This window comes from Sparus aurata, chromosome 1 (genome assembly GCF_900880675.1).
Source record: "Sparus aurata chromosome 1, fSpaAur1.1, whole genome shotgun sequence".
NCBI lineage: Eukaryota > Metazoa > Chordata > Actinopteri > Spariformes > Sparidae > Sparus > Sparus aurata.
Window position 1 is genome coordinate 34,594,832 of NC_044187.1, and position 19,748 is coordinate 34,614,579.

General features: G+C 45.4%; 1 protein-coding gene across 12 annotated transcripts in view; it reads left to right on the forward strand.

Moving 5' to 3' along the window:
* Nucleotides 1-2,293: 2,293 nt before the first annotated feature.
* The window catches only part of rims1b (regulating synaptic membrane exocytosis 1b), an 87,831-nt gene continuing 70,376 nt past the window's right edge, over nucleotides 2,294-19,748 (forward strand). For 9 of the 12 annotated variants that reach the window (XM_030435097.1, XM_030435116.1, XM_030435139.1 and 6 more), the window contains exon 1: nucleotides 2,295-3,116. In XM_030435097.1, coding sequence (XP_030290957.1) covers nucleotides 2,950-3,116 — 167 coding nt within the window. In that variant the 5' untranslated portion in view covers nucleotides 2,295-2,949. Of the gene's footprint in view, nucleotides 3,117-19,748 lie in introns of all 12 variants that reach the window. The other 3 variants (XM_030435066.1, XM_030435091.1, XM_030435082.1) reach the window with 1 other exon arrangement.

A 19,748-nucleotide genomic window follows, 5' to 3' on the forward strand; every position in this document is an offset into this window, starting at 1 on the left:
GGGGGATTTTGCACAGTTTTAGTAGCCACATTGTCCTTTGGTAGAGTGTGGCGTGCTGCTTCAGCACGCTTTTCCCTATGTACTTGTTTCATTTCAACAATATTTACTGCACTTACTCGTTATCTAAGAACATTACTTGGGTGTTACAAAATATTTCAATTTACGTAGATTTCAGAGATGTGGACTTGAGTCACTGTTTTGCTGACATGTAACTTAACTTGACAGAAAATAAATGACTTAAGACTTGTCTATGTTCATTTCAGGTTTTCACTTTATCTTGTTTTGTTTTTTAGTTTATCTGTCAGCATTTCACGGTTTCAACATGATGGGGAGGGAATATTTTTTTGATTGAGAATACTTGAATGACTTGAATTACATGTCTGGTCGATTTTGACGGGAGGCTTCATGGCCACTGATATCCAGCAGAGGGCTCTCTCTAGTACCAAACCAATCTTCACTTCTTTGATGCTTATTCTTTTCCTACATGCTTGTTTTGCACAATCCAGAGAATTGTTTTATTTTCTCAGCATCCCCTGAGAGAATGACACAGACTTTATACTGAAAAAAAAAGCTGTAACATTTGAGGTATTTGTGCTGAAGATAGGAAGAGCCTCCATCTGCCGTTCTTGTTTTCTCAATCACAGGTCAGTCAGTGCGTTTCTTTGGATTCTTTTTCAGGAGAACTGACCGTTTCTTTCTCTCCGGGTTTCACCATTTCTCTAGCTATGTGAATTGCTGTTGGTTTCCATGGGCTGGTTTGACTCAAGGTCAGGGCTGTTTTTCATTCCCTGTCTGTCCCTGACAAGACACATGGATGTAGGAAAACTTTTGATACATGTGGTGCCCTTACTTTCATATGGTCCCACCCCCTATACTGCATTAAACCAGTGAAACCTGACTTTAATAATACCTCTCATGCTTCAGCCTATGGCATGTCACAATAAGGGCATCCATCCACTCACCACATGTGATGAGTTTACTAAAGTTAGCTTTATTAGAGCTAACTGGACACATCCTGAATATAAAGAAATAGCCAATAAAGCAGGCCTGCCTGTCCTCCTTCAGACTGCACTCAGGGTTTATTTATAGTCCGAGGTCTGCACCAAAGATCCGCTCTGCTGTAGCACGACTCTGTCACTCAGGGCTGGTGGTCCCTAGTCACGACCTAAATGATGACAAAATTCTGCACCACGGGAAGTTGACGTCACCGCGGTACAGTCACCTCCTCGGTGACGTCACTTGACGGAGGCTGGGTGGCAGCAGCAGCCGGGGGTTAATGCCATCTGCTGGATGGACTCAGCCACTCACCCGGCATTACGTCATCGGGGAGAAACCTGTGCCAGCTCCGGATCGGTACAGCCTGAGAGTCCCGGATCTGAAGGTAGAGACGAGCCGAGAGGAGGGGGGAGGAGGGGAGGAGGGGAGGGGAGAGGGGAGAGGGGGCGGAGGCGGCCTATAAGTGACTGACTGAGGCTGTCACTGGACAGGTGAGTGGAGACAACTAGAGTAAAGTAAAACATCACATACATCCAAGTTAGCAACACACGGAACACACACAGACTTAAACTAAACAGAACCTACAATAAAAAAAAAAAATAATAATAATAATAATAATAATAATACATATAATAAGAAACAGTGAAATACTGTAAATGCACATGTGCTTTTATTAACGTGGATTTTTTTTTCTATAGATAAAATCAAGTCACAACGTGGACCTACAGCAAGATTTTTTTTTTAAACTGACATATGTAAAATACACAGGCAGCACACACAATATGCTGCCTTTGATGAATGTAATAATCAATATGAGTTAACCTTCCTCTATTCGGAACTATTCCTCACACATACAGTATGTGTGAGGAATAGTTCCAAATAGAGGGGGATTCACATATGAACTGTTCTCGGGTCGGATGCAAAAAAAAAGAAAAGAAAAGAAAAAAGCAATGTCATGAGACGGACATAGCTTCACAGATTTTTTTTTAAAAACCAAGACAGAGAGAAAAACAAAGAAAACAGAATGTGAATACTTCCGCTCAGACTGCTTGCTGTCCATGGTGCTGAAACGGACAGACCGCTTGATCGTCCGCGCGTTTCTGTTGTTGCCGCTGCAACGTAAACCACACGTGGTTTATTAAAACAGCTGTTAGCGTGTGATTTATTTCTAATTTGCAAAAAAAAAAAGGTCAAAATATCGCGAGAATCGGATATTCCAATTCGCTCGTTCAAGACACTTCGGAACTTTGTGTGCCGAGTGTGTGCGTCTGTGCGCGAGTGTTTGATAAAAAAACACTGGTGTGTGTGTGTGTGTGTGTGTGTGTGTAGTCACAGACAGTAGCGGCTGCGCTTGCATGCGATGATGGTGAGGACCCCCATTCTCACATGAGTAAGCGCGCCTCCGCAAAAAAAGAGGGAGAGGAAGGAAGGAGGGCTGCGTCCCCATTGACTGAGAGAGAGAGAGAGAGAGAGAGAGAGAGAGGCAGAGGAGGGGGTGACTCCGCCTATACCGCCCTAACATCCAGCTCCAGTCTGACGACGGCGGAGGCACCACAGACCAGCGAGTGATCCAGGGGCCCCCTCAGCTCGACTCGACTCCCGCCGTGAAGAAAAAAAAGAAGAATTAAAAAAAAAAAAACCCCGAAGATGGGCTCCCCGTGAATCCGGGCGGTGGAGGGGAGAGGCGGGCAGGCGGGGGGTGGGGGGGAACGACCCGGAGAGGACAAACACACACACAAGAAGCACAACCGAGGGTGCCTGCGAAACATGAGCGGCTCGCGCTTTTCGCCGGAGCTGCGGCCGCCGCTGCCGCTCCGCCCGTGGACCATGTCGTGAGGTGTGGCTCGGAAACCGCTCCGGGAGAACCTGTCAGCCGAAACGACTCGCCGCGGAGGGGGAGGAGGAGGAGGAGGAGGAGGAGGAGAAGGTGGTGGGGTGGTGTTGGTGGAGAAGATGTCCGCCTCGGTGGGGCCCCAGGGTGGCCCTCGCCCACCCACCGCGCCGCCGTCCATGCCGGATATACCGGATCTCAGCCATCTCACCGAGGAGGAGAGGAAGATCATCATGGCAGTGATGGCTCGGCAAAAGGAGGAAGAGGATAAAGAACAAGCCATGCTGAAGTAAGGACAACATTTTTTTTTTTTTTTTTCCCTTTTCGGTGGAAGTTAGATCGCGTATAAGGCGTAGCTAACCCCGTCAGAGAGACGTCCCGGCCGTCCGCTATAACCTGCACAGCCCCACACACCCATCTCACCCAGAGACCACCAGCCGGCGCATCCGCTCCGCTGCGCTCTGCCGTCGGTCTTCACGTGCAGGGGCTCGGTCTCTTCCGACAAACGTACCCGGGCAGCGTTAGACACATCAGCGGTGTGAGCTCAGAGGGAGGCAGCAGGATCAGACATACGGGGTGGGGGGGTGGGGGGGGGGTCCTTCTGAGGGGCTCGACGCCGGTGGAGTCGACGATCGATAAAACGAAAACTACATACAGTCACAGGCAATGGAGATGACCCGAAACAGGGTCAAACGTGTTACAGGTGCAAATGGGAGGAGGGGGGGGTGGGGGGCCGTGAGGATGAGGTGTGACGGTGCTGTGGTGGAGGTGGAGGTGTGGAGAGAGAGAGAGAGAGGGGGGGGGGAGAGTAGGTGGTGGGGGCGCTGGTGATGAATCATTGCATTATCCATCCTTCACCCACTCCTTTTCATCAATCGGGACTGCACCCTATCCCCTCAGTGCACCCATCCGACGGCGCTCTGACCCCCCCCCCCCCCCCCCCCCCAACGCACGCATGCAGGCTGGAGTGGCTTCACCAGTGTAGGGTTTTTTTTTTTTTTTTTGCAGCCGCGTAGTAAATGTGTGTGTGAGTAACAGAGAGAGAGAGAGAGAGAGAGAGAGAGAGAGAGAGAGAGAGAGAGAGAGAGAGATCGCTTTGACAATAATGGCAACAACAATGACATTATAGCTCGCAGGCCCCCGGAGCCACACAGACCATTTCATGAGCCCGACAGACGGACGGCAGCGAGGCGGCGTGTACGACCGTTCGCGCTCCCCCTCGGCGAGAGGAGAAGATGGGGTGTGGTTGGGAATGTTAGCAGGCCTGAGTCGGTCATGATACTGAGTAAAACTGATGCAAGGTGCACCGTGGCACATTTGAAAAGCCCCCTGGACGTTGATCAAGCGGCAATCCATCGTCCAAATACTAGGAATCTGTGTGAGAATAAGAAATAGAAGGATGCTGTGTGCTACACAGAGACTGTAAACCACTGAAGGAGCATTGTGGGAAAATGATTGGAGCAATTTTGCTATAGGTCACTTTAAACCCACTATGTCAGAGGCATTTTAGTGTTTTGCCAAGGGGACTGGCTGTGCTACAGCCGCCTCATACAAAGGCTTGGTTACGTTGCAGTTCGGTGCCTCAGGGGTTTCCACCACAAGCAAGTGGCAATCTGAAAGCACCAGAGCCAACGCCTGTGCCGGAGCATGTGAGGGCCCTGTTCTCAGGCTCCGTGATGAAGGATGCTGCCATAGCAGGCGTGCGGCGGCGTCCTGTAGCACTCCGGCTCACTTCGATTCTAATGGCCGTTTTCATTTCCTGACTGCAAGCCTAAAGGGAAGCAGGGTGAGAGCCACGTCGGGCCCCTCGAGAGGAAGTGATGTATTTAATGTTGCATGAGGCACAGGCTCAGGTTCAGTCAATAATGGCTTCATCATCTGGCTAATCATTGATGGGACCGGCACACCATGGACAAAGCAGAGATGGGGTTTGGGAAAGATATGCAAATAACGGTGTGTGAGCAGTAGACGGGCCGGCTATTTATCAGAGTACAGTTTGTAAGATCATTTGGTAAAAGTCTGAGTGGATATGAGGAGAATTCACAAGATTCCAATTATAATGTTGTATAAGCAGATTTCAGGGCAATTTCAGGTGCCCACAGGGGATGTTATACTTGTTAAAAAAAACATCAATGCACACTTATACTGTATGTACAACTGCATCATGTTGTTATGAAACATTATGAATTATTGTACACTGCTTATGAATGCAAATTATTGGAGATGTAGTGTAAAGAATGTGCTCCTGTTTGTGAGGTTAACGTTATTTTTGGCCTTTTAACGCATTCTGCAGACACCTCTACCTCTTTGAATTATGGGTAATATCAGAGAGAGGCTACGTAGCATATTGACACGTCTACAAAACATGTCGTATCATGTTCATATTACATGTTTATTACCTGACTTTAATGACAGGAGGTGGAGGGGAGGGTGGTGCAGTCACAGGTGTCAAAGGCTGCCAAGCCAGTGACTGCGGTTCATGTCTGTGCTTCAGCATTTATAAGTCCGACCACTTGATTTTTCTAGGGAGACCTTGGGACATTTCCAAAACCAAAACACATGTCTCAAGTCTTTGCTCTCAAGTCCTGAGTCAAGTCCCAAGTCAAGACAGGCAAGTCCCGACTCCCGTTTCGAGTCCCAAACAAGTCATTACTGTGCTATGTACACCAGTATTTATGGTTGCACAGAGGTGCTACGCAGGTGGCCTATACTGTAATGAGCATTCATACATGTGTGCATTGCTGATGATGATGAGCGGATGCCAGCAGTACTTTCCCCTTTAAACACACAGACTCCCTCTGCTCACAGCTGTGTTCAGTGTATTTAACCTTCAGGTCACAATGCCCGTTACTGGCACTGCTGCTAGGCACCGGACGAGAAGCCGGAAAATGCGATGCTCCCAAGCGAACCGGTCGGTGTCGCTGTGGTGTAGTTCCATTTCTGGGGAGGTGCAAGTCAGGCTACGGCACAGGGCATGCACCTACGCAGAGGCTAGGCTCAGCCGCGTTTAGGCAGCTGCCTCCATCCAGAGCTGCTGGTCGCCGGCGTCATGGAGCGTGATTAATCCACGTTCATTTTCGAACGCGTCATTTTTTTCCGTAAGGAATTCATCCAAATGAATGCACTATTCTGACAGCCCTATAAATAATATACTGTTAAATCTCAGGTGCTTTCAAGTCCCAAAGGCTCACGTCCAAGGGAGGTCACGAGTCATTTGCATTAAAGTCCAAGGCGAGTTGTAGGCCTTTTATGATATTCTCAGCTCGAGTCTAAAGTCATCAAACTTGTGACACCAGTCTGACTTGAGTCCAAGTCACGTGATTCAAGTCCACACTCCTTCCTAAACTTAACCAGAAACATAAGCACAGTGTTGTGAAAAGAGAGAAATTTGAAACATTTAACCTAAAGAAACACTTAACACTTTTGTGGTTTTGCAGTTTATTTACCTTGTCAATTGTATCTTGCCGATTGGATTTCCAATAGAGATATAGTCTCTTTATATCTGGATGAGGAGATCTACTTACCTTTACACTCATTGGGTATAACCCTTTGGCTGTGTGATATGCAAGAAATGGGCTTACAATCAAACTATAACCTTGATTCTATGGTTGCTAACATTGCAAACAAACATACACTTCAAAAAATGATGTTTTGGTCATGTAAAGGTGAAGGAAATATGTGACCTACAAGAAATCAAAGAAATCCCCCAAAAGGCAGAGACCCAGCATCATCACACACACAGACACTGGAATTTAGATAATCACAAATACTATCAGAAGGAGGAAGAGGAACCTTGACTGGTGTCATGGTCATTGGCTCTGAAATAAATTAAGTGTTAATTTCTCTTATATAGCAAAGGGCTTATAAGTAAAAACATGCTGGTGCCTTTAAGATGTCAGTGTGTTGAGTGAGTCAACTGGCACTGTGGTCAATGGTGTCTAGGTTTAGGGGTACAAGCAGCAGCATGAGCGCACATGATATCTCTGTAGAGTGAGTAGTTAGGGATTATGGTTAATGGATTGTGTAGTATTCTGTTTTGAGGTGAAAAACAAGCTCCGTTGTGGTGAACAAATCTGCTACTGGTGATGCTGTATGGCATTATAAAATAAGAATAACTGGAGGATTTTACACAAAAATGTGAAACTTTTTTAAATGTAGGACTTGTTTATCAATGTATGTTGTATTTATGTTGTTTGGACAAAGTCTGAATTAACTTCTGTTTAATTTAGCTTATGTGCTCGTGTAAGCAGCACAATTAAAAAAAAAACCCACGAAACATGGAACAAATTCAACCTCACTGGCAGAGGTGGACATAAATGCCAGCCATCAGTGCTCTACCGTCAGCAGGGAAAACTCACATCCGAAAAGAACATTCTGTGCCTTGTGTCAAGACAGTTCACCTGGTCATCGCTGTCCAATCCAGTTGAAGCGCAGCCTGAGACCTGAGCAGCTGGCAGTGATAAGGTTTTACTGATACTGGACTTTATCTGTCCAGAGTTTAACCTCCGGCATGAGAAAAGCTGAAGTAATCTGTTGCTGAGCCAGAACATCTGGTTCTTCTGGGCTAATAATTGACTCCGGTCAGGCTGTGAGAAGTCAACACCTTGGCTTTCCTCCACTGATTCAGAGCGCTAACCGACACTTCGTCCACGCCTAGTACACCGTAGACTTGAGAGACTCTAACCATTGGCTTGCTTAACCTCCATTGACTTCCTAATCCAGAGGATGTCGGTGGATGGGAGCTGTCAAGCTGAAATGCTGAAACACGGCAGTGGCCAGCCTCTCCGATCCTCCCTGTAGCACGGCACTCTTTTCTGTGAAACCCAACAACTCTCAAATTCCCACCCACCCCTGGGAGCTTTGGAGGTTTCCAGAATGTAAATATAGAAACAATGTGTAAGATATTGATACGCTCAGCAGAGAGGTTGTAGACATTTCAGACGGGGGTGGATGCAAAACAGAAGGCCTTAAGGTTGGAGTGGTCGGTGTGGTGAATGGAGACGCCCGCTTGAGTTGCAGAACTAAAGTCCAAGCAAACATGTTTAGTAGTAGCACTTGAATTTGCTGCACTCCCATCTGGCTTAAGTGTTATTTTTCAGTAACGTCACTTCTCTGATGTATGGCACAGTGTGAGGGGCCGACGGGGCTGCAGTTTGCTGCCTGACACAAGGTGGACAGGGGGAGGGAGTGGAGGGAGGATTTAGAGGTTTTAAGGATTAGAGCAGTGGAAAGACAGAAAAAAGGGGGAAACAGAAAGAATAAGAAGAGCTTCTGTTAGGGGGTCCCCCCGCCCCCCCCTGCTAATCTCTTTAGGGCTCCCAAAAGTTGCAGGCTACAGGGTGCATCTACAGGGCAGCGAAGCCCCCCTTCCTGCCTGCTGTCTGATACGGCAGCTACTGTCCACCAAAAGGTCAAATGCAGTTTTGTGACCAAGATCAAGCGTGGGCTTTCATTTGAAGGAGAAACAGCTTGACTTCTATTTTATTTTTCTGGTTGGACTTCAAATGACAGTTTTAGTTAGTGCTAGATCTGACTTCGCCTCCTTAAACTCAATAACATCAATATCAATATATCAATATAATTATCTGTTAGTTATTAAACATACTATTATTATTATTATTATTATTATTGAATGACTTCGTGTAATTAGAAGGAAGTGACTCCTAGTAGTGAACCGACAGAGAATTGTCACCTGAATCTCCTTGAAGCTATAGGAAGTTTTAGCATTTTTTTTGCTTTTTAACTGTTTTGATTCATTCACAACAACAGCAGGGAACTGTTTTGGGTTCTGAAAACCCACTAGGAGATACCTGTCCAGCACCAAATGCCAGACAAAGTCTGTAGTCATGTAGTGGAGCCTTTGGCAGCTGAAGAGATGGATATTTTCTCAGGAAAATGAGAGGCGACACTAGAGCTATAAGTGAGTTAATACATACATTCATCAGTCGGCCAGAAACATGAACCCAAATGAATGCTAGTGTTGCTGCATATCCACCTTATTCCTGACTTCGTGAGTTTACCCATGGTTCATAGCGGTATTCGGTTATGCTCTTCCGGTTGAACTGGCTGACCTCGGTGTTTACGTTAACGTAGCTGTCATGCTCGCTCTAAAAACCGGCTTTTAACACAAAGAAAGCGACAGAATGGATAAAAATCGGCAGTGGATACACTGTACAGATGTTTTAATAAGTCGTGAGGACAGTTCTCACAGTGCCTCACCCGTCAGTTCTCACGGAGTAGGCAGATGACATGAAGCATTAGCACGGCATTAGCCCGAAGTTAGCGATGTAGCTAACGTCGGGCTAATGCTTATCTTATATTTTCTGAAGATGTTGACGGCGGAGAATTACGCAGTTACAAAAGCACAGAAGCATACAACTACCTGCACAGTAACAACATAGGGAAAGTACTGTTGAAGAAACAAAGCGAGTTATTTCTGAAGGCAGCAGTAGCGCCCAGCCAGAGTGTCAATCAAGCTAAACATACAGCGTGGATAATGCTGAAGGAAAGTGAAGCTGTGGAGACAGGCGGCTGCTCGGACGTTGCCGGGTTAGGAAAGTCATGCAGCAGCTATTCTGTGGAAGATATTCATAAACCCAAATATTTATTTTAGTGTCAAAGACGCGAGCCGCGCTAGTCTCCGTTCCTCCTTCCTCAGCATGGCGTGTAGGGCGCAGGGCAGGACAAGTTTGTCTCAGTGGTTGATGTACTACACGAGACGTTTCTGAAAAAAACTTCAATTTTCATGAATTGTTGTGGCAACCAACAACGGCACATGTTATACCTGAGCTCATTTTAAAAACAATTTAGCACTTATGACCTAACGCTAGTTGTTTAGGGCTAGCTTAGCGGCAGCGGCCATCATGCAGTTGCAAGGCAACCGGAAACAGAAAACCGCTGGCGGAAGTAGTTATCTGTCATGGCAGCCCCCATAGGCTCCCGAGGAAACAGGTGGATATAATAGCTCTGTAGATATACAACAATTCGCTAAAACCTCCTAACTGCATGCAAGTGTCCGTTGCAACGCAATGCCAGGCGCTTTGTTAATACGTAGCTTGTTGCGCAGGCCCCTAGTGGACAAAAAAGGAAAAGAAAATGTGTGACGCTTCAAGGAGTGCTGAGGCACAGGAAGTGGTGCCTGTTTTCTGTGTTGCGTTGTCATTTCAGCAACATTTTCAATGAATGTTCTCTATGAACAGATCACCTCACAGACAGACACATTTAAGGATGTACAAACAGTCATGGCACATACTCTTAATCTAATAGAAGGAAGAGATGCCTACTAAATGGAAGGGTTGAGTATGTGGCGAATTAAAAATATTTAAAAAAATATACATATTTTAGGTCAAATTCTGATAGAACCAAGAAGACCAGTATTTTTTCTGAGCTTGCAGAGTGTAAATCAACAAACTTTCAGGCGCTGCATGTGAAGTCACATTAGGAGCTTTTCTCCATCCACCATAGTGAAAACTGCTTCTCTGACACTACTGACTGCAGTGTGGCCAGAAGAGTAACGTGTTTGATATTATCTGAGCTTTCTTTGGGTCTTGTTCCAAGCTGAGCTGAGCTGAGCCAGAACACGATTTGTGGGTCCATCTCATATATAGACGGGTGACCTCGAGAGTTCCATCCAGCATATATAGACATGGACCCAGACATGGATCTACTTTACTTATGAGTAATTGCTCAAGAACAATTCTGGTGAGCATGTTGTGGATAGCTCTTTGTGGTTCCATGTCACCAGATCTTACCTTCACTGCTGCATTTCAGTGATATAGTATTTACTGTATTAGTGAGGTATTGGCATTTAAAAGGAACACAGTGCTAACAACTACCAGTCCACACAAGTATCGATCGTATTCTCATGAATGCATTAATTCCCTTTTGAAAAATATGACATGTAAGGTTAATTAGTATGGTGTGCACCATACAGATACTTTCCATCTAAAAGGAAGACTCAGCTTCATTCTGTATATGAAAATAAATACTTATTTGAATTTGAATTTATGGCTGGTTTGAATTGTTTGAGCCAGAGAGTTTGAACAGTTTTTCCGACTGAGATGTGAGATGGCAGCTCAAGACGACTCTTAACCTAGAACTGTCGAGAGTACCATCCGTATCGTTTAAACCTGGAGCGTACATTGGTCCTATGATACTGACCAATGGGTGATTGCAGTCCCATTTAAACCTAAACTTTGAGCTTGTTTGCACAGCTGAAAGCAGTAGCAACCAGCATCATGTCAAGTTACCAAATTTTGTCTCTGGAGAAGAAAAAAGGAGATTCCCACTAAACCCTATTTGGTATCGTTCAGTTGAGATAAAGAGAAACATTTTTCCAGAGCAGACTTAAGAGTTTCAAGGTTTCTGTGAGAAAAATGCTAATGTTGAATTATGGATCAGGTCTGAAAATAGCGCACACTTGGAAGCGGTTCCTGAAATATTTAAATATTCAGTTCACTGGCTGCTGTTGATGTTCTCAACCTTTTTTTTTCTTTTTTTTTTTTTTTCTTGTTAACCTGTTTCAGCTCTGGCCCACTGCTGAATTCATCTAATTACAGTGTGACATATTTGCAAGTCCATGTGCACAGATCTATGTTTGTGTGTATGTGTGTGTGTGTGTGTGTGTGTGCATGTGTTTTAATGTTAATGAGAAAGCGCCGGCCATTGCCACGCTGCATGGGCAACACACTCGGATAAGCACATACACTTAGCGCTCAAAATCCACATGTACACACCCTCACAGACACACAGCATCCACACTGTCTGTCTGAGAGCATGTGCACTGCAGCACTTGTGTGAGGCAGTACACAAAATGCACCACAAACCCAGATGGTGTTGTAGCTCTCTCGGCCTGTGGATGGAAGCCTGCAGAAGGAGAGGACGCTCCTGCAAAGACAGAACGCCTCTGTCACTGTACGGGTTTATCTTCGCGCTTTGCGGCCAGCCTCCCCTCTTTACACAGACAGCTGGAGAGAGTGTGAATCCATGTGTTCCATATGCGTGCGTGTGTGTATTCAGTGTGTTCTGGATTGGATCTTCACACTATGCTGTTTGATTAAAAGAACTCAAAGGCAGTCGGGTGTGTCTGCAGCACCTGGAGGAATGGAAGCCAGTGGGGGGGGGCCGTGAGGTGGAGGTGGTAAGCAGCCATGTTAGTTAAAGTATGTAAGTTGTGTTAAAGCGCCTAAACGTGCACTCGTCTTTTTTGTGCATCAGCCTGAAAATATTACGATCCGTTTTATTGAACCCTTGATTACAGTTATGGTCCTGGTGTCTAACACATTTACAGAGGCACAAAATCTTATCCGTTAAAATAAAAGCGTTTATTTAAAAGTGACACGGACAAAATCACGAGGTTCTGTGCTTTCAAATGTGTTTTGAAAGTTTAGCGAGCATTCAACTGGATGCAATTAGAAATAAGTGACCAAACCACCCTCACGCTGAAGCGGCTGTTTTTGTATCCTGCAACTATTCCGCCCTCATTTGATAGATTTGGACAGTAAAATAGATCGTCGCTGCTTGCGTCCTTTTGGTCTGGTGCCGTTTTCTGTGGTTTGGGCGAGGCCGCTAAATTCAAATGAAGAGGAATCTAAATGTTTTAACAATCAGTAACATTCTAGACACAACCCCAGCTACAGAAATAGAGCGCTGATGTCGGACAACTTGTTGGCCAAATTCAGGGACAGTTTTTTTTAACATACAATTCCAGTATTTCTCAACTGATCTCTTTCTACGGTATTTTTATAGTTAGGGGCTTCACACCCATCCACCGCACCATTTTCAGTCTCTGCTTTGTTATATTAAGGTCACACTACTTCCTGTATTGGCACTGGACACTGGAGATCGTCATATTCTTTCAATAGGACCATCATTCTCAGAACACTGGGCTGTTTAGACCAGTACTTCCCGAACATCCGTCAACCATGGCAACCCGCTCACAGTGTCTGTTTAAAGCCAGGCCCAGAAATGGTACTCCCAGTTTGCAGTGAATGAACCAGTGCACAGAGCTCTGCCCTCTACCTCCTCAAGCCAGACCTAATCGCCAAACATCAGTGTTGGCCTCCTGCACATCCGGGTTCAAAATCTGGTGCAAAGCCTGAAACCAGATGTGGAGGCTGTTATACAGTAGAAACAATATTACCATACTAGTACAACAGAACTTCAGCTACTTACATGCAACAGACATCAATCATAGAGGGGTGAAGTGTTTGGGTGTCCTCATGCAGTGTATCTATATTAAACAGTCACATCTAGTTATTCTAAAGCTGTTCCTGTTTCTCTGATTTTCCATGACCTATGAACTGTCTCGTGCGATTTGGCTAACAGCCTTGTGTTTGTGTGTTGATACAGCTGGGCTGATCTGAGATCTGGTTAATCATTAGCTACAGCAGCAGAGACATGGGGGACAAAATGTGACAGAGAACCAGAACACGGCCTTTCACACTCTCAGAGGATGGGGAGAGGTGGTGGCTTGTAGCGTGTGGGCTGGGTGGGACTCTGAGCGAGTGTGTTGAGAGAGAGTGAGAGACCTGAGTGAGCCTCTTTAGTGCTTCCAGACCTCCCCAGCATTAAAGTTTAATGAGAATGCATTCTGCTTGGGCTGACCAGGCTCTCTCCATCTCTCCTTCCATCCCTGTCTGTGTTTGTGGTCAGAGGAACTGATGGGATTATATCCTGAGTGGCCACACACAATATTTGACGGAACTCAGATTTGTAGTCTATGGTAACACCAGCCACCACTCAAAACGAGTTTCAAGATGTTCATTGAATAACCATGAATTTTAAACAATTGTGTATTTGTCTGTGTCTAGCGCATGTGGCCGTGTGTGTTTTTGTGTGTAAGATTGTGACACACCCGTACTGTAACTTTAAAAAACATCAAACAAGATTCTGTCCAACTCGATCATGGTTTATATGAAACAGATATATACATATATAACACTATCATCACATCATTTAAATGAACTTTACTTTTCTAGCTTTTTTTGGAGTGACTATAGCATTAGCATCTGAACCACTGTTACACATATAGTAGCTTGTAGAATGCTATGCCCATTGAACGTTCTCTATTTGTGTAATAAATGAAAGTAAAAACCATCTTAAAGCATCTTAAATTCAGTTAATTATGTTCGACGTAAATCTCCTTAAGTACCCTCAGCAGCAGGCTACACCGCAGTGTGTTGCTGCCCTCTGTGGTTCTGCTGCACCTGTGAACGTCACACCATCGCTGATGCATGTGCTGAAGTCATGCTTTGCCTTGATTGGATGCAGATCCAATTGTCCATTAAAGGTGCAATCTGTACGATGTGGCCAGAATTTTAGTTTAAAAACATAAAAAAATATGAACCGACATTATCAACTGAATGTGACAAAACAACAGTTGTGTCAAAGACATCTAGTACGTACTGTGTTGTGGAGCTGCCCATTGAAGTTAGCATGCTAACCAGCTGGCCCCAGCCCATCCTGTCCTGTAATACTGGATGTGAACATCTTTTCTTCTATCACATCACTCTTTAATGTTTGGCGTGCACACGACTAAGCTAAACAACAATAAGATGCATTTTTACAGACGTTTCCTCAGCATGTTAGGTCTGCAGCACTGTGTTGATTCACTCCTCTCCTGCAGGAGCGCAGCAGTTGCGCAACATAACTCCTGCACACACTGCTCCAGCACGACATTTTAGATGGGAATAAACCACAATGCTAGCAGCCGATGTTGCACAGCAATAAAAATCCAACACAACAGTGTGTGTAGAAGAAGAAGAAGGAGAGGAAGGAGGGAGGGCAACAGAGGAGCGGGATGGTAGCTGAGGCTGCTGGGACAGAGTGAGGGGATTAGAGATTGTCTGTAATTACTCCACATCTACTCCACCAACTCGAGTCGTGGCTTATACGTCACCCAGCTGGCTGTGTGAGGTCAGAGGCTTTGTATGCCACATGTGATTGTGTCTGTGTGTCGGTGACTCAGAATTTAAAAAAGGAAAAGCAGGACAGTATATATGGAAACAGTGATGTGGAAGAGAACACTGTTGTCGGCTCCTTGGCTTTGACAGAGTGGAATCTAATATAGAACGCTGCGGATACGAGATATGAGTGAGGTATGAGTGGAAAAGAAATAAAAGGAAATTGAGGAAGAGTTGGAGGGATATAAATGGAAAAGACGGAAAAAAAGAAATGCACGGGGAGGAGAAAGATAGAGTGATAGACGGACGCACACACACACACACACACACACACACAAACACACACAGATGCGCACACATACACACCGAGGAGTCGATGCCAGAAAAGCACTCTGCTCCATGAATGCGGGTAAAACACTCACAACATCAATAAAAAGAGTTATCAACATCTAAGCACCAGCTCCGAGAGGGGCGTCTTAGTCTGATACTATAAGCTGAGGGCAGGCAGAAGCTGTGTAGCTAAAGCACTCAGTGTGTGTGTGATGGAGCAGCAACAGTGGGAGTGTCAGAAACAGAGCTGAAACAAAAAAACAAAATCAAGTCTTTCATTTATTATTACAATTTCATGACAAATATTCCTGTAGTTCAAAGAGATATTTCAGCGTGGATCATAGTTATGGACCAACTGACAAGAACAGTGTCATCCCTAGAGACAAGACGCTGGTACGACTAAATAAATGTGACCGTGAATATATACAAAATGGCACTTCATTGATTTACATAATCAATGAAGTTCATCAGCTGTTCCTCGCGCGTAAATGCAGAGGCACCCATATTGCTTCTGCTGCTGGGGGATCGCTGCAGGTAATATCATTCGTATTTTCCTCATTAAGAAGGTATTTTCTCCCCTCTGATCCCACCGTTATTGATCAGGCTGGTACACTTTATGACCCGTCCTGCCTGAGTCACAGGCTGAGATCCGTGGACACACGAAGAGACGCGGCAACGCGCCGCCTCCTCCTCCTCAATTACAAATCAGTGTATTTATGCAGTCAAACAGAGTTGTTGATGGGAAAGATGATTGTGGAATGGCGGGGCAGAGGGTCCAACAGGGAAGAAGAGTGCCACTGTTTAATATGTGCCGGGCCCTGATGCACCTGGCTCTTAAAGGGAATGTGAGACGACGCTTGGATTGGTTTGAGTTATGTTCCGCCCCAAAACACACCCATGACTAATAGAGTCAAAATACAACCCCTTTGCCCCGTGCGTCACACTTGTCCGCCCAAATGATCCATTACAGAATGGACCTGGACACGCCCTAAACGCAGTAAGGTGCAATTTTAACCATGTGCTATAGACAGTCCAAAAAGGGCCCAAAGTCGAGCTTCTATACACCATCACTGCCCCTTAAAGCTGTGTACTAAACCAGCAGGTTTATGTGGCTGCAGAAGTCAGTGTAGATGTGGCTCAAACATTGGATCCTGGAGAGAATGACAGCTGGGAATCAAACCCCGTCGAGCCAGGGAGGATTGACCAGATTGTTTGAGAAATTGCTGCCCTATAGACAGATACGCAGTGGCCATCTGGGTGCTTTATTCCTGCTCGCTGTAGGAAGTTAGTACCATTTTATAGCCTTTTGACAGTGGAGGGAGTCGAATAAATAAAAGTCGTCATGGATAACATCATGGCAGGCAAACAAGGAAGCAGGGAAGATGTTTACATTTGTTTAATCACCCATCTGTTGCCGTTCTCTTTCCGTTTCCCTCACTTCTCTCTCCTTTCATCACTCTCGCACGCCATACTCCGGGGATCTCTTTTTTACACATAACTCTGTTCGTCATTTCCAATAAATCACCGATGTTCCTGCTTTTATAAACTCATTACTGCTGTTCTTAAGCAGATCTATCTATTCTTTCCCTCTTCTTCCTCCCCTTCCTCTTCCATCATCCTTCTCCATCCTCTTTCCATCATCCACTCTTCTCAAGGGGTATTTATAGAGTGGCTCCGGATGCATCGGCTTCTCTCCTCCGCTGGTCTCTGGCCCACGCTTGTTTCCATCTTGGCTCTCTTTGTTCATCCTTTGCTTTTTTGCTTGTTCTCCTTCCTCCTCCACCTCTTCCTCCTCCTCCCTGTAGACAGCTGTTTGTCTATCTATCTCTTTTGGAGATGGGAAGACTTCTGGGATTGTGTACACACACTCTTCACCGGTTCTTCCTGTCTTCCTGTCCCCCCCCCCCGGTGTCTTCTCCCTGTCTGTGTCTTCTCCCTTTCATTTAGCTCTTCTGATCACCCCGCCTCCACCCCTGACTCGTCCTTTCCTTCTTCACAGCGTGTTTCAACATGTCTGTCATCTTCCTGGTCTCAAGCACCCTCAGTCGTTCTGTCATGGCGTGCTGGGATGATTCAGCATGCTTGTTTCGTTCTTTCAACCAAAAGCTCCAAACCTCTGAAAAATGCCCATTTGTGCTGTTACACCCTTAAGTGTCCATTGATTGCCAAACCCCACTACTGAACAGTGAGCAGCTGAACAACCCTAATTATGCACCTCAGCTGGCGATGGTGCTGACTTTATCAGGGACATCGCGCTTTAGCCTGTATTTTAGCATGATATCACGTATGCAGCCATCATGTGAACATTTAAACGTCTTTTACAGGGTTTTCTCTTTAAAGAAAGAATCGTTAACAAGTTAGCTTGCAATGGGATTTTTTTCAACCATCTGAGAGAATTTAAGCATTAGCATTAAGTTACGCTAGCTAGCTGCAGCTGATAAGATCTGTTAGCTATAGTCGCCATTTAAACCGGCCAACTTCTGTTTACCTCTGTGTGATATCAAAGACAAATATTTTCAAAAATTGTATGTGTTACTTGCGTCGCTCAGCTAATTTTGCCTGGTGGTCACAGGTGGTAATGCAGAAAATTGTCCTCTGGTTAAAAAAGCAATTTCCCCAATAGACCACCATTATGAACAAGACTTCAGGCTTCAATCGTGACTCTTTCTATCATGTATTTTTGATTCATAGAGGCCTCTATCATATATTCATCAAGCCTAGAGGCGTGTAAATCGGTGATGTCAAGCCAATTAAAAGTCTTTGGACAAAATCTTTGGCCGGAGCCAGCTTGAGAAACACTACGGTGCACAGTCAGTGGGCCACAAACATTTTAGGTATTTGCCAGGTGAGCAATTGTCATTGAACTGAATAGATGCCATCTTTGCATTTGGTATCTAGCTGTTATAAATCTTTGCCACTGGTGAAACAGTAAAACAACCAACCAAGAGAGCAGGTCATAGTGAACGGTCTATCAGCACTCCCTGCTGCCCGGAAACATTCAGACTGCTTCTTTTCAGATGTAATGTGTCTCCTCCAACTGAGAAAGAGTCACCAGGAATCAGCTGATGAGACAGAAATAGTACTGCCCAACACACACACACACACACACACACACACACACACACACACGAACGCACGCACACATACACACACATACACTCACACACACACACACACACACACACACACAGAGCTTCCCCTCCCCATCCTTGGGCAATGTATTCATAGCGGTGCTAATTAACAACTCCACACCAGCGACTGGTGAAGAGAGTGGAGACACAAGGGGGAGAGATAAAGAGAACAAGAGAGAGAAGGGAGAGAGAGGGAGGGAGTCCTTGGACATGCTGAGCTGAATATGTGAGGCCCCAGGCGAAGGCAAACCCATACATGTGCATATGTGGGTTTTCTGTCTGTTTCATTGTTCATATCTGCCGACGTGTGAGAGTGCATGTAACTGTGTGCATGTGCGCTCATTTGCACTCTTGTTTGGACAATGCCAAAGCAGGGCTAACGCACATCTGGCTCTCTGGCTGTGCCCGCTGGCCCGGGGTGTTGACCTAGAGAGAGGAGGCAGCCACAGTTCAGCCGCTTCACACCACTTACGCCCCCCTGGTCCTGGACCTATTTACATAACTGTAATGTGACACCGTCAGCATGCGGTCCTGGCAGACGGTGTCACATTACAGTTGTGTAAATAGGTTACTTTCTTCAGTAATGAGTAGCATACTGTAATGGATATCTTGTTTTGCCTATTCAGTAAAAACACTGGTCCGGACGAGGGCATGTTAGCGTGGCGCTCTGGCTGGAGGCTAGCTGGAGGCTAGCTAGACTCCAGAGCTGTTTCATTTACATTCTGTGTCTTGTTAGCTGTCTGGCTCACGACTGGCACATCCAAAAATCACCAGAATTTTTGTCGAGTGTAGGTTCGAATTTCTGCTTAGTTAGCTAGTTAGCATGGCTAACTAAGGGCTTATAAGGTAGGTTAGAGGTTTTTACACTTCCAAGGGTTTTTACTAAGTGAGCCACAACGTCTAATTTTCTATATTAATAAGGGGTTAATACAGAAAATCTGACTTGGGGTGTGGAAAATAGTATGCCTTTGTTTGACAGGGCAGGTAACATCGTACTACAATAATTTATTCTACCTACAGTGTCGTTCACAGTCTGCCCACACATTCAACGGGATGTTATCTACCATAATGTTGGATGTTGGGCCTTTTTGAAGGTGTAAAGAAGATATGGGGCTCGCAATGCAGTGCACAGCGCAGCGTAGGAGTCGTTGCTAGTTTCAGTCCAACACAGGTGTCATTTTAACGCCCAGCGCCGGTGTTGTGTAAATAGCTTGCACCCACCTGTGTGCCCCTGGGCGTGTTGGCCTTAAAGTGTGGTGTGCAAATTATGGCCCGATTATCCGTCGTTTTATAAATAGGGCTGATGGAGTTGATATTAATGTATTTTTTTTTTTAATTGTACATTTTTGTGCTCCAGCCAGGTTCTCTAACACACTACAAATCAACATTTGCTCTTCTCTCAGGCTCTTTTTCATAGCTCTGGACTTTAAAAAATGAATACTGTATTTGGAGCTCCCATCTTCAGTTGCCATTACAGGATGAAGGCCCCAGCACCACACCACTTCACAACAGTTTTGCACTGGCACCAACAAAAAAGAACATTTCAGAGTAACAAAA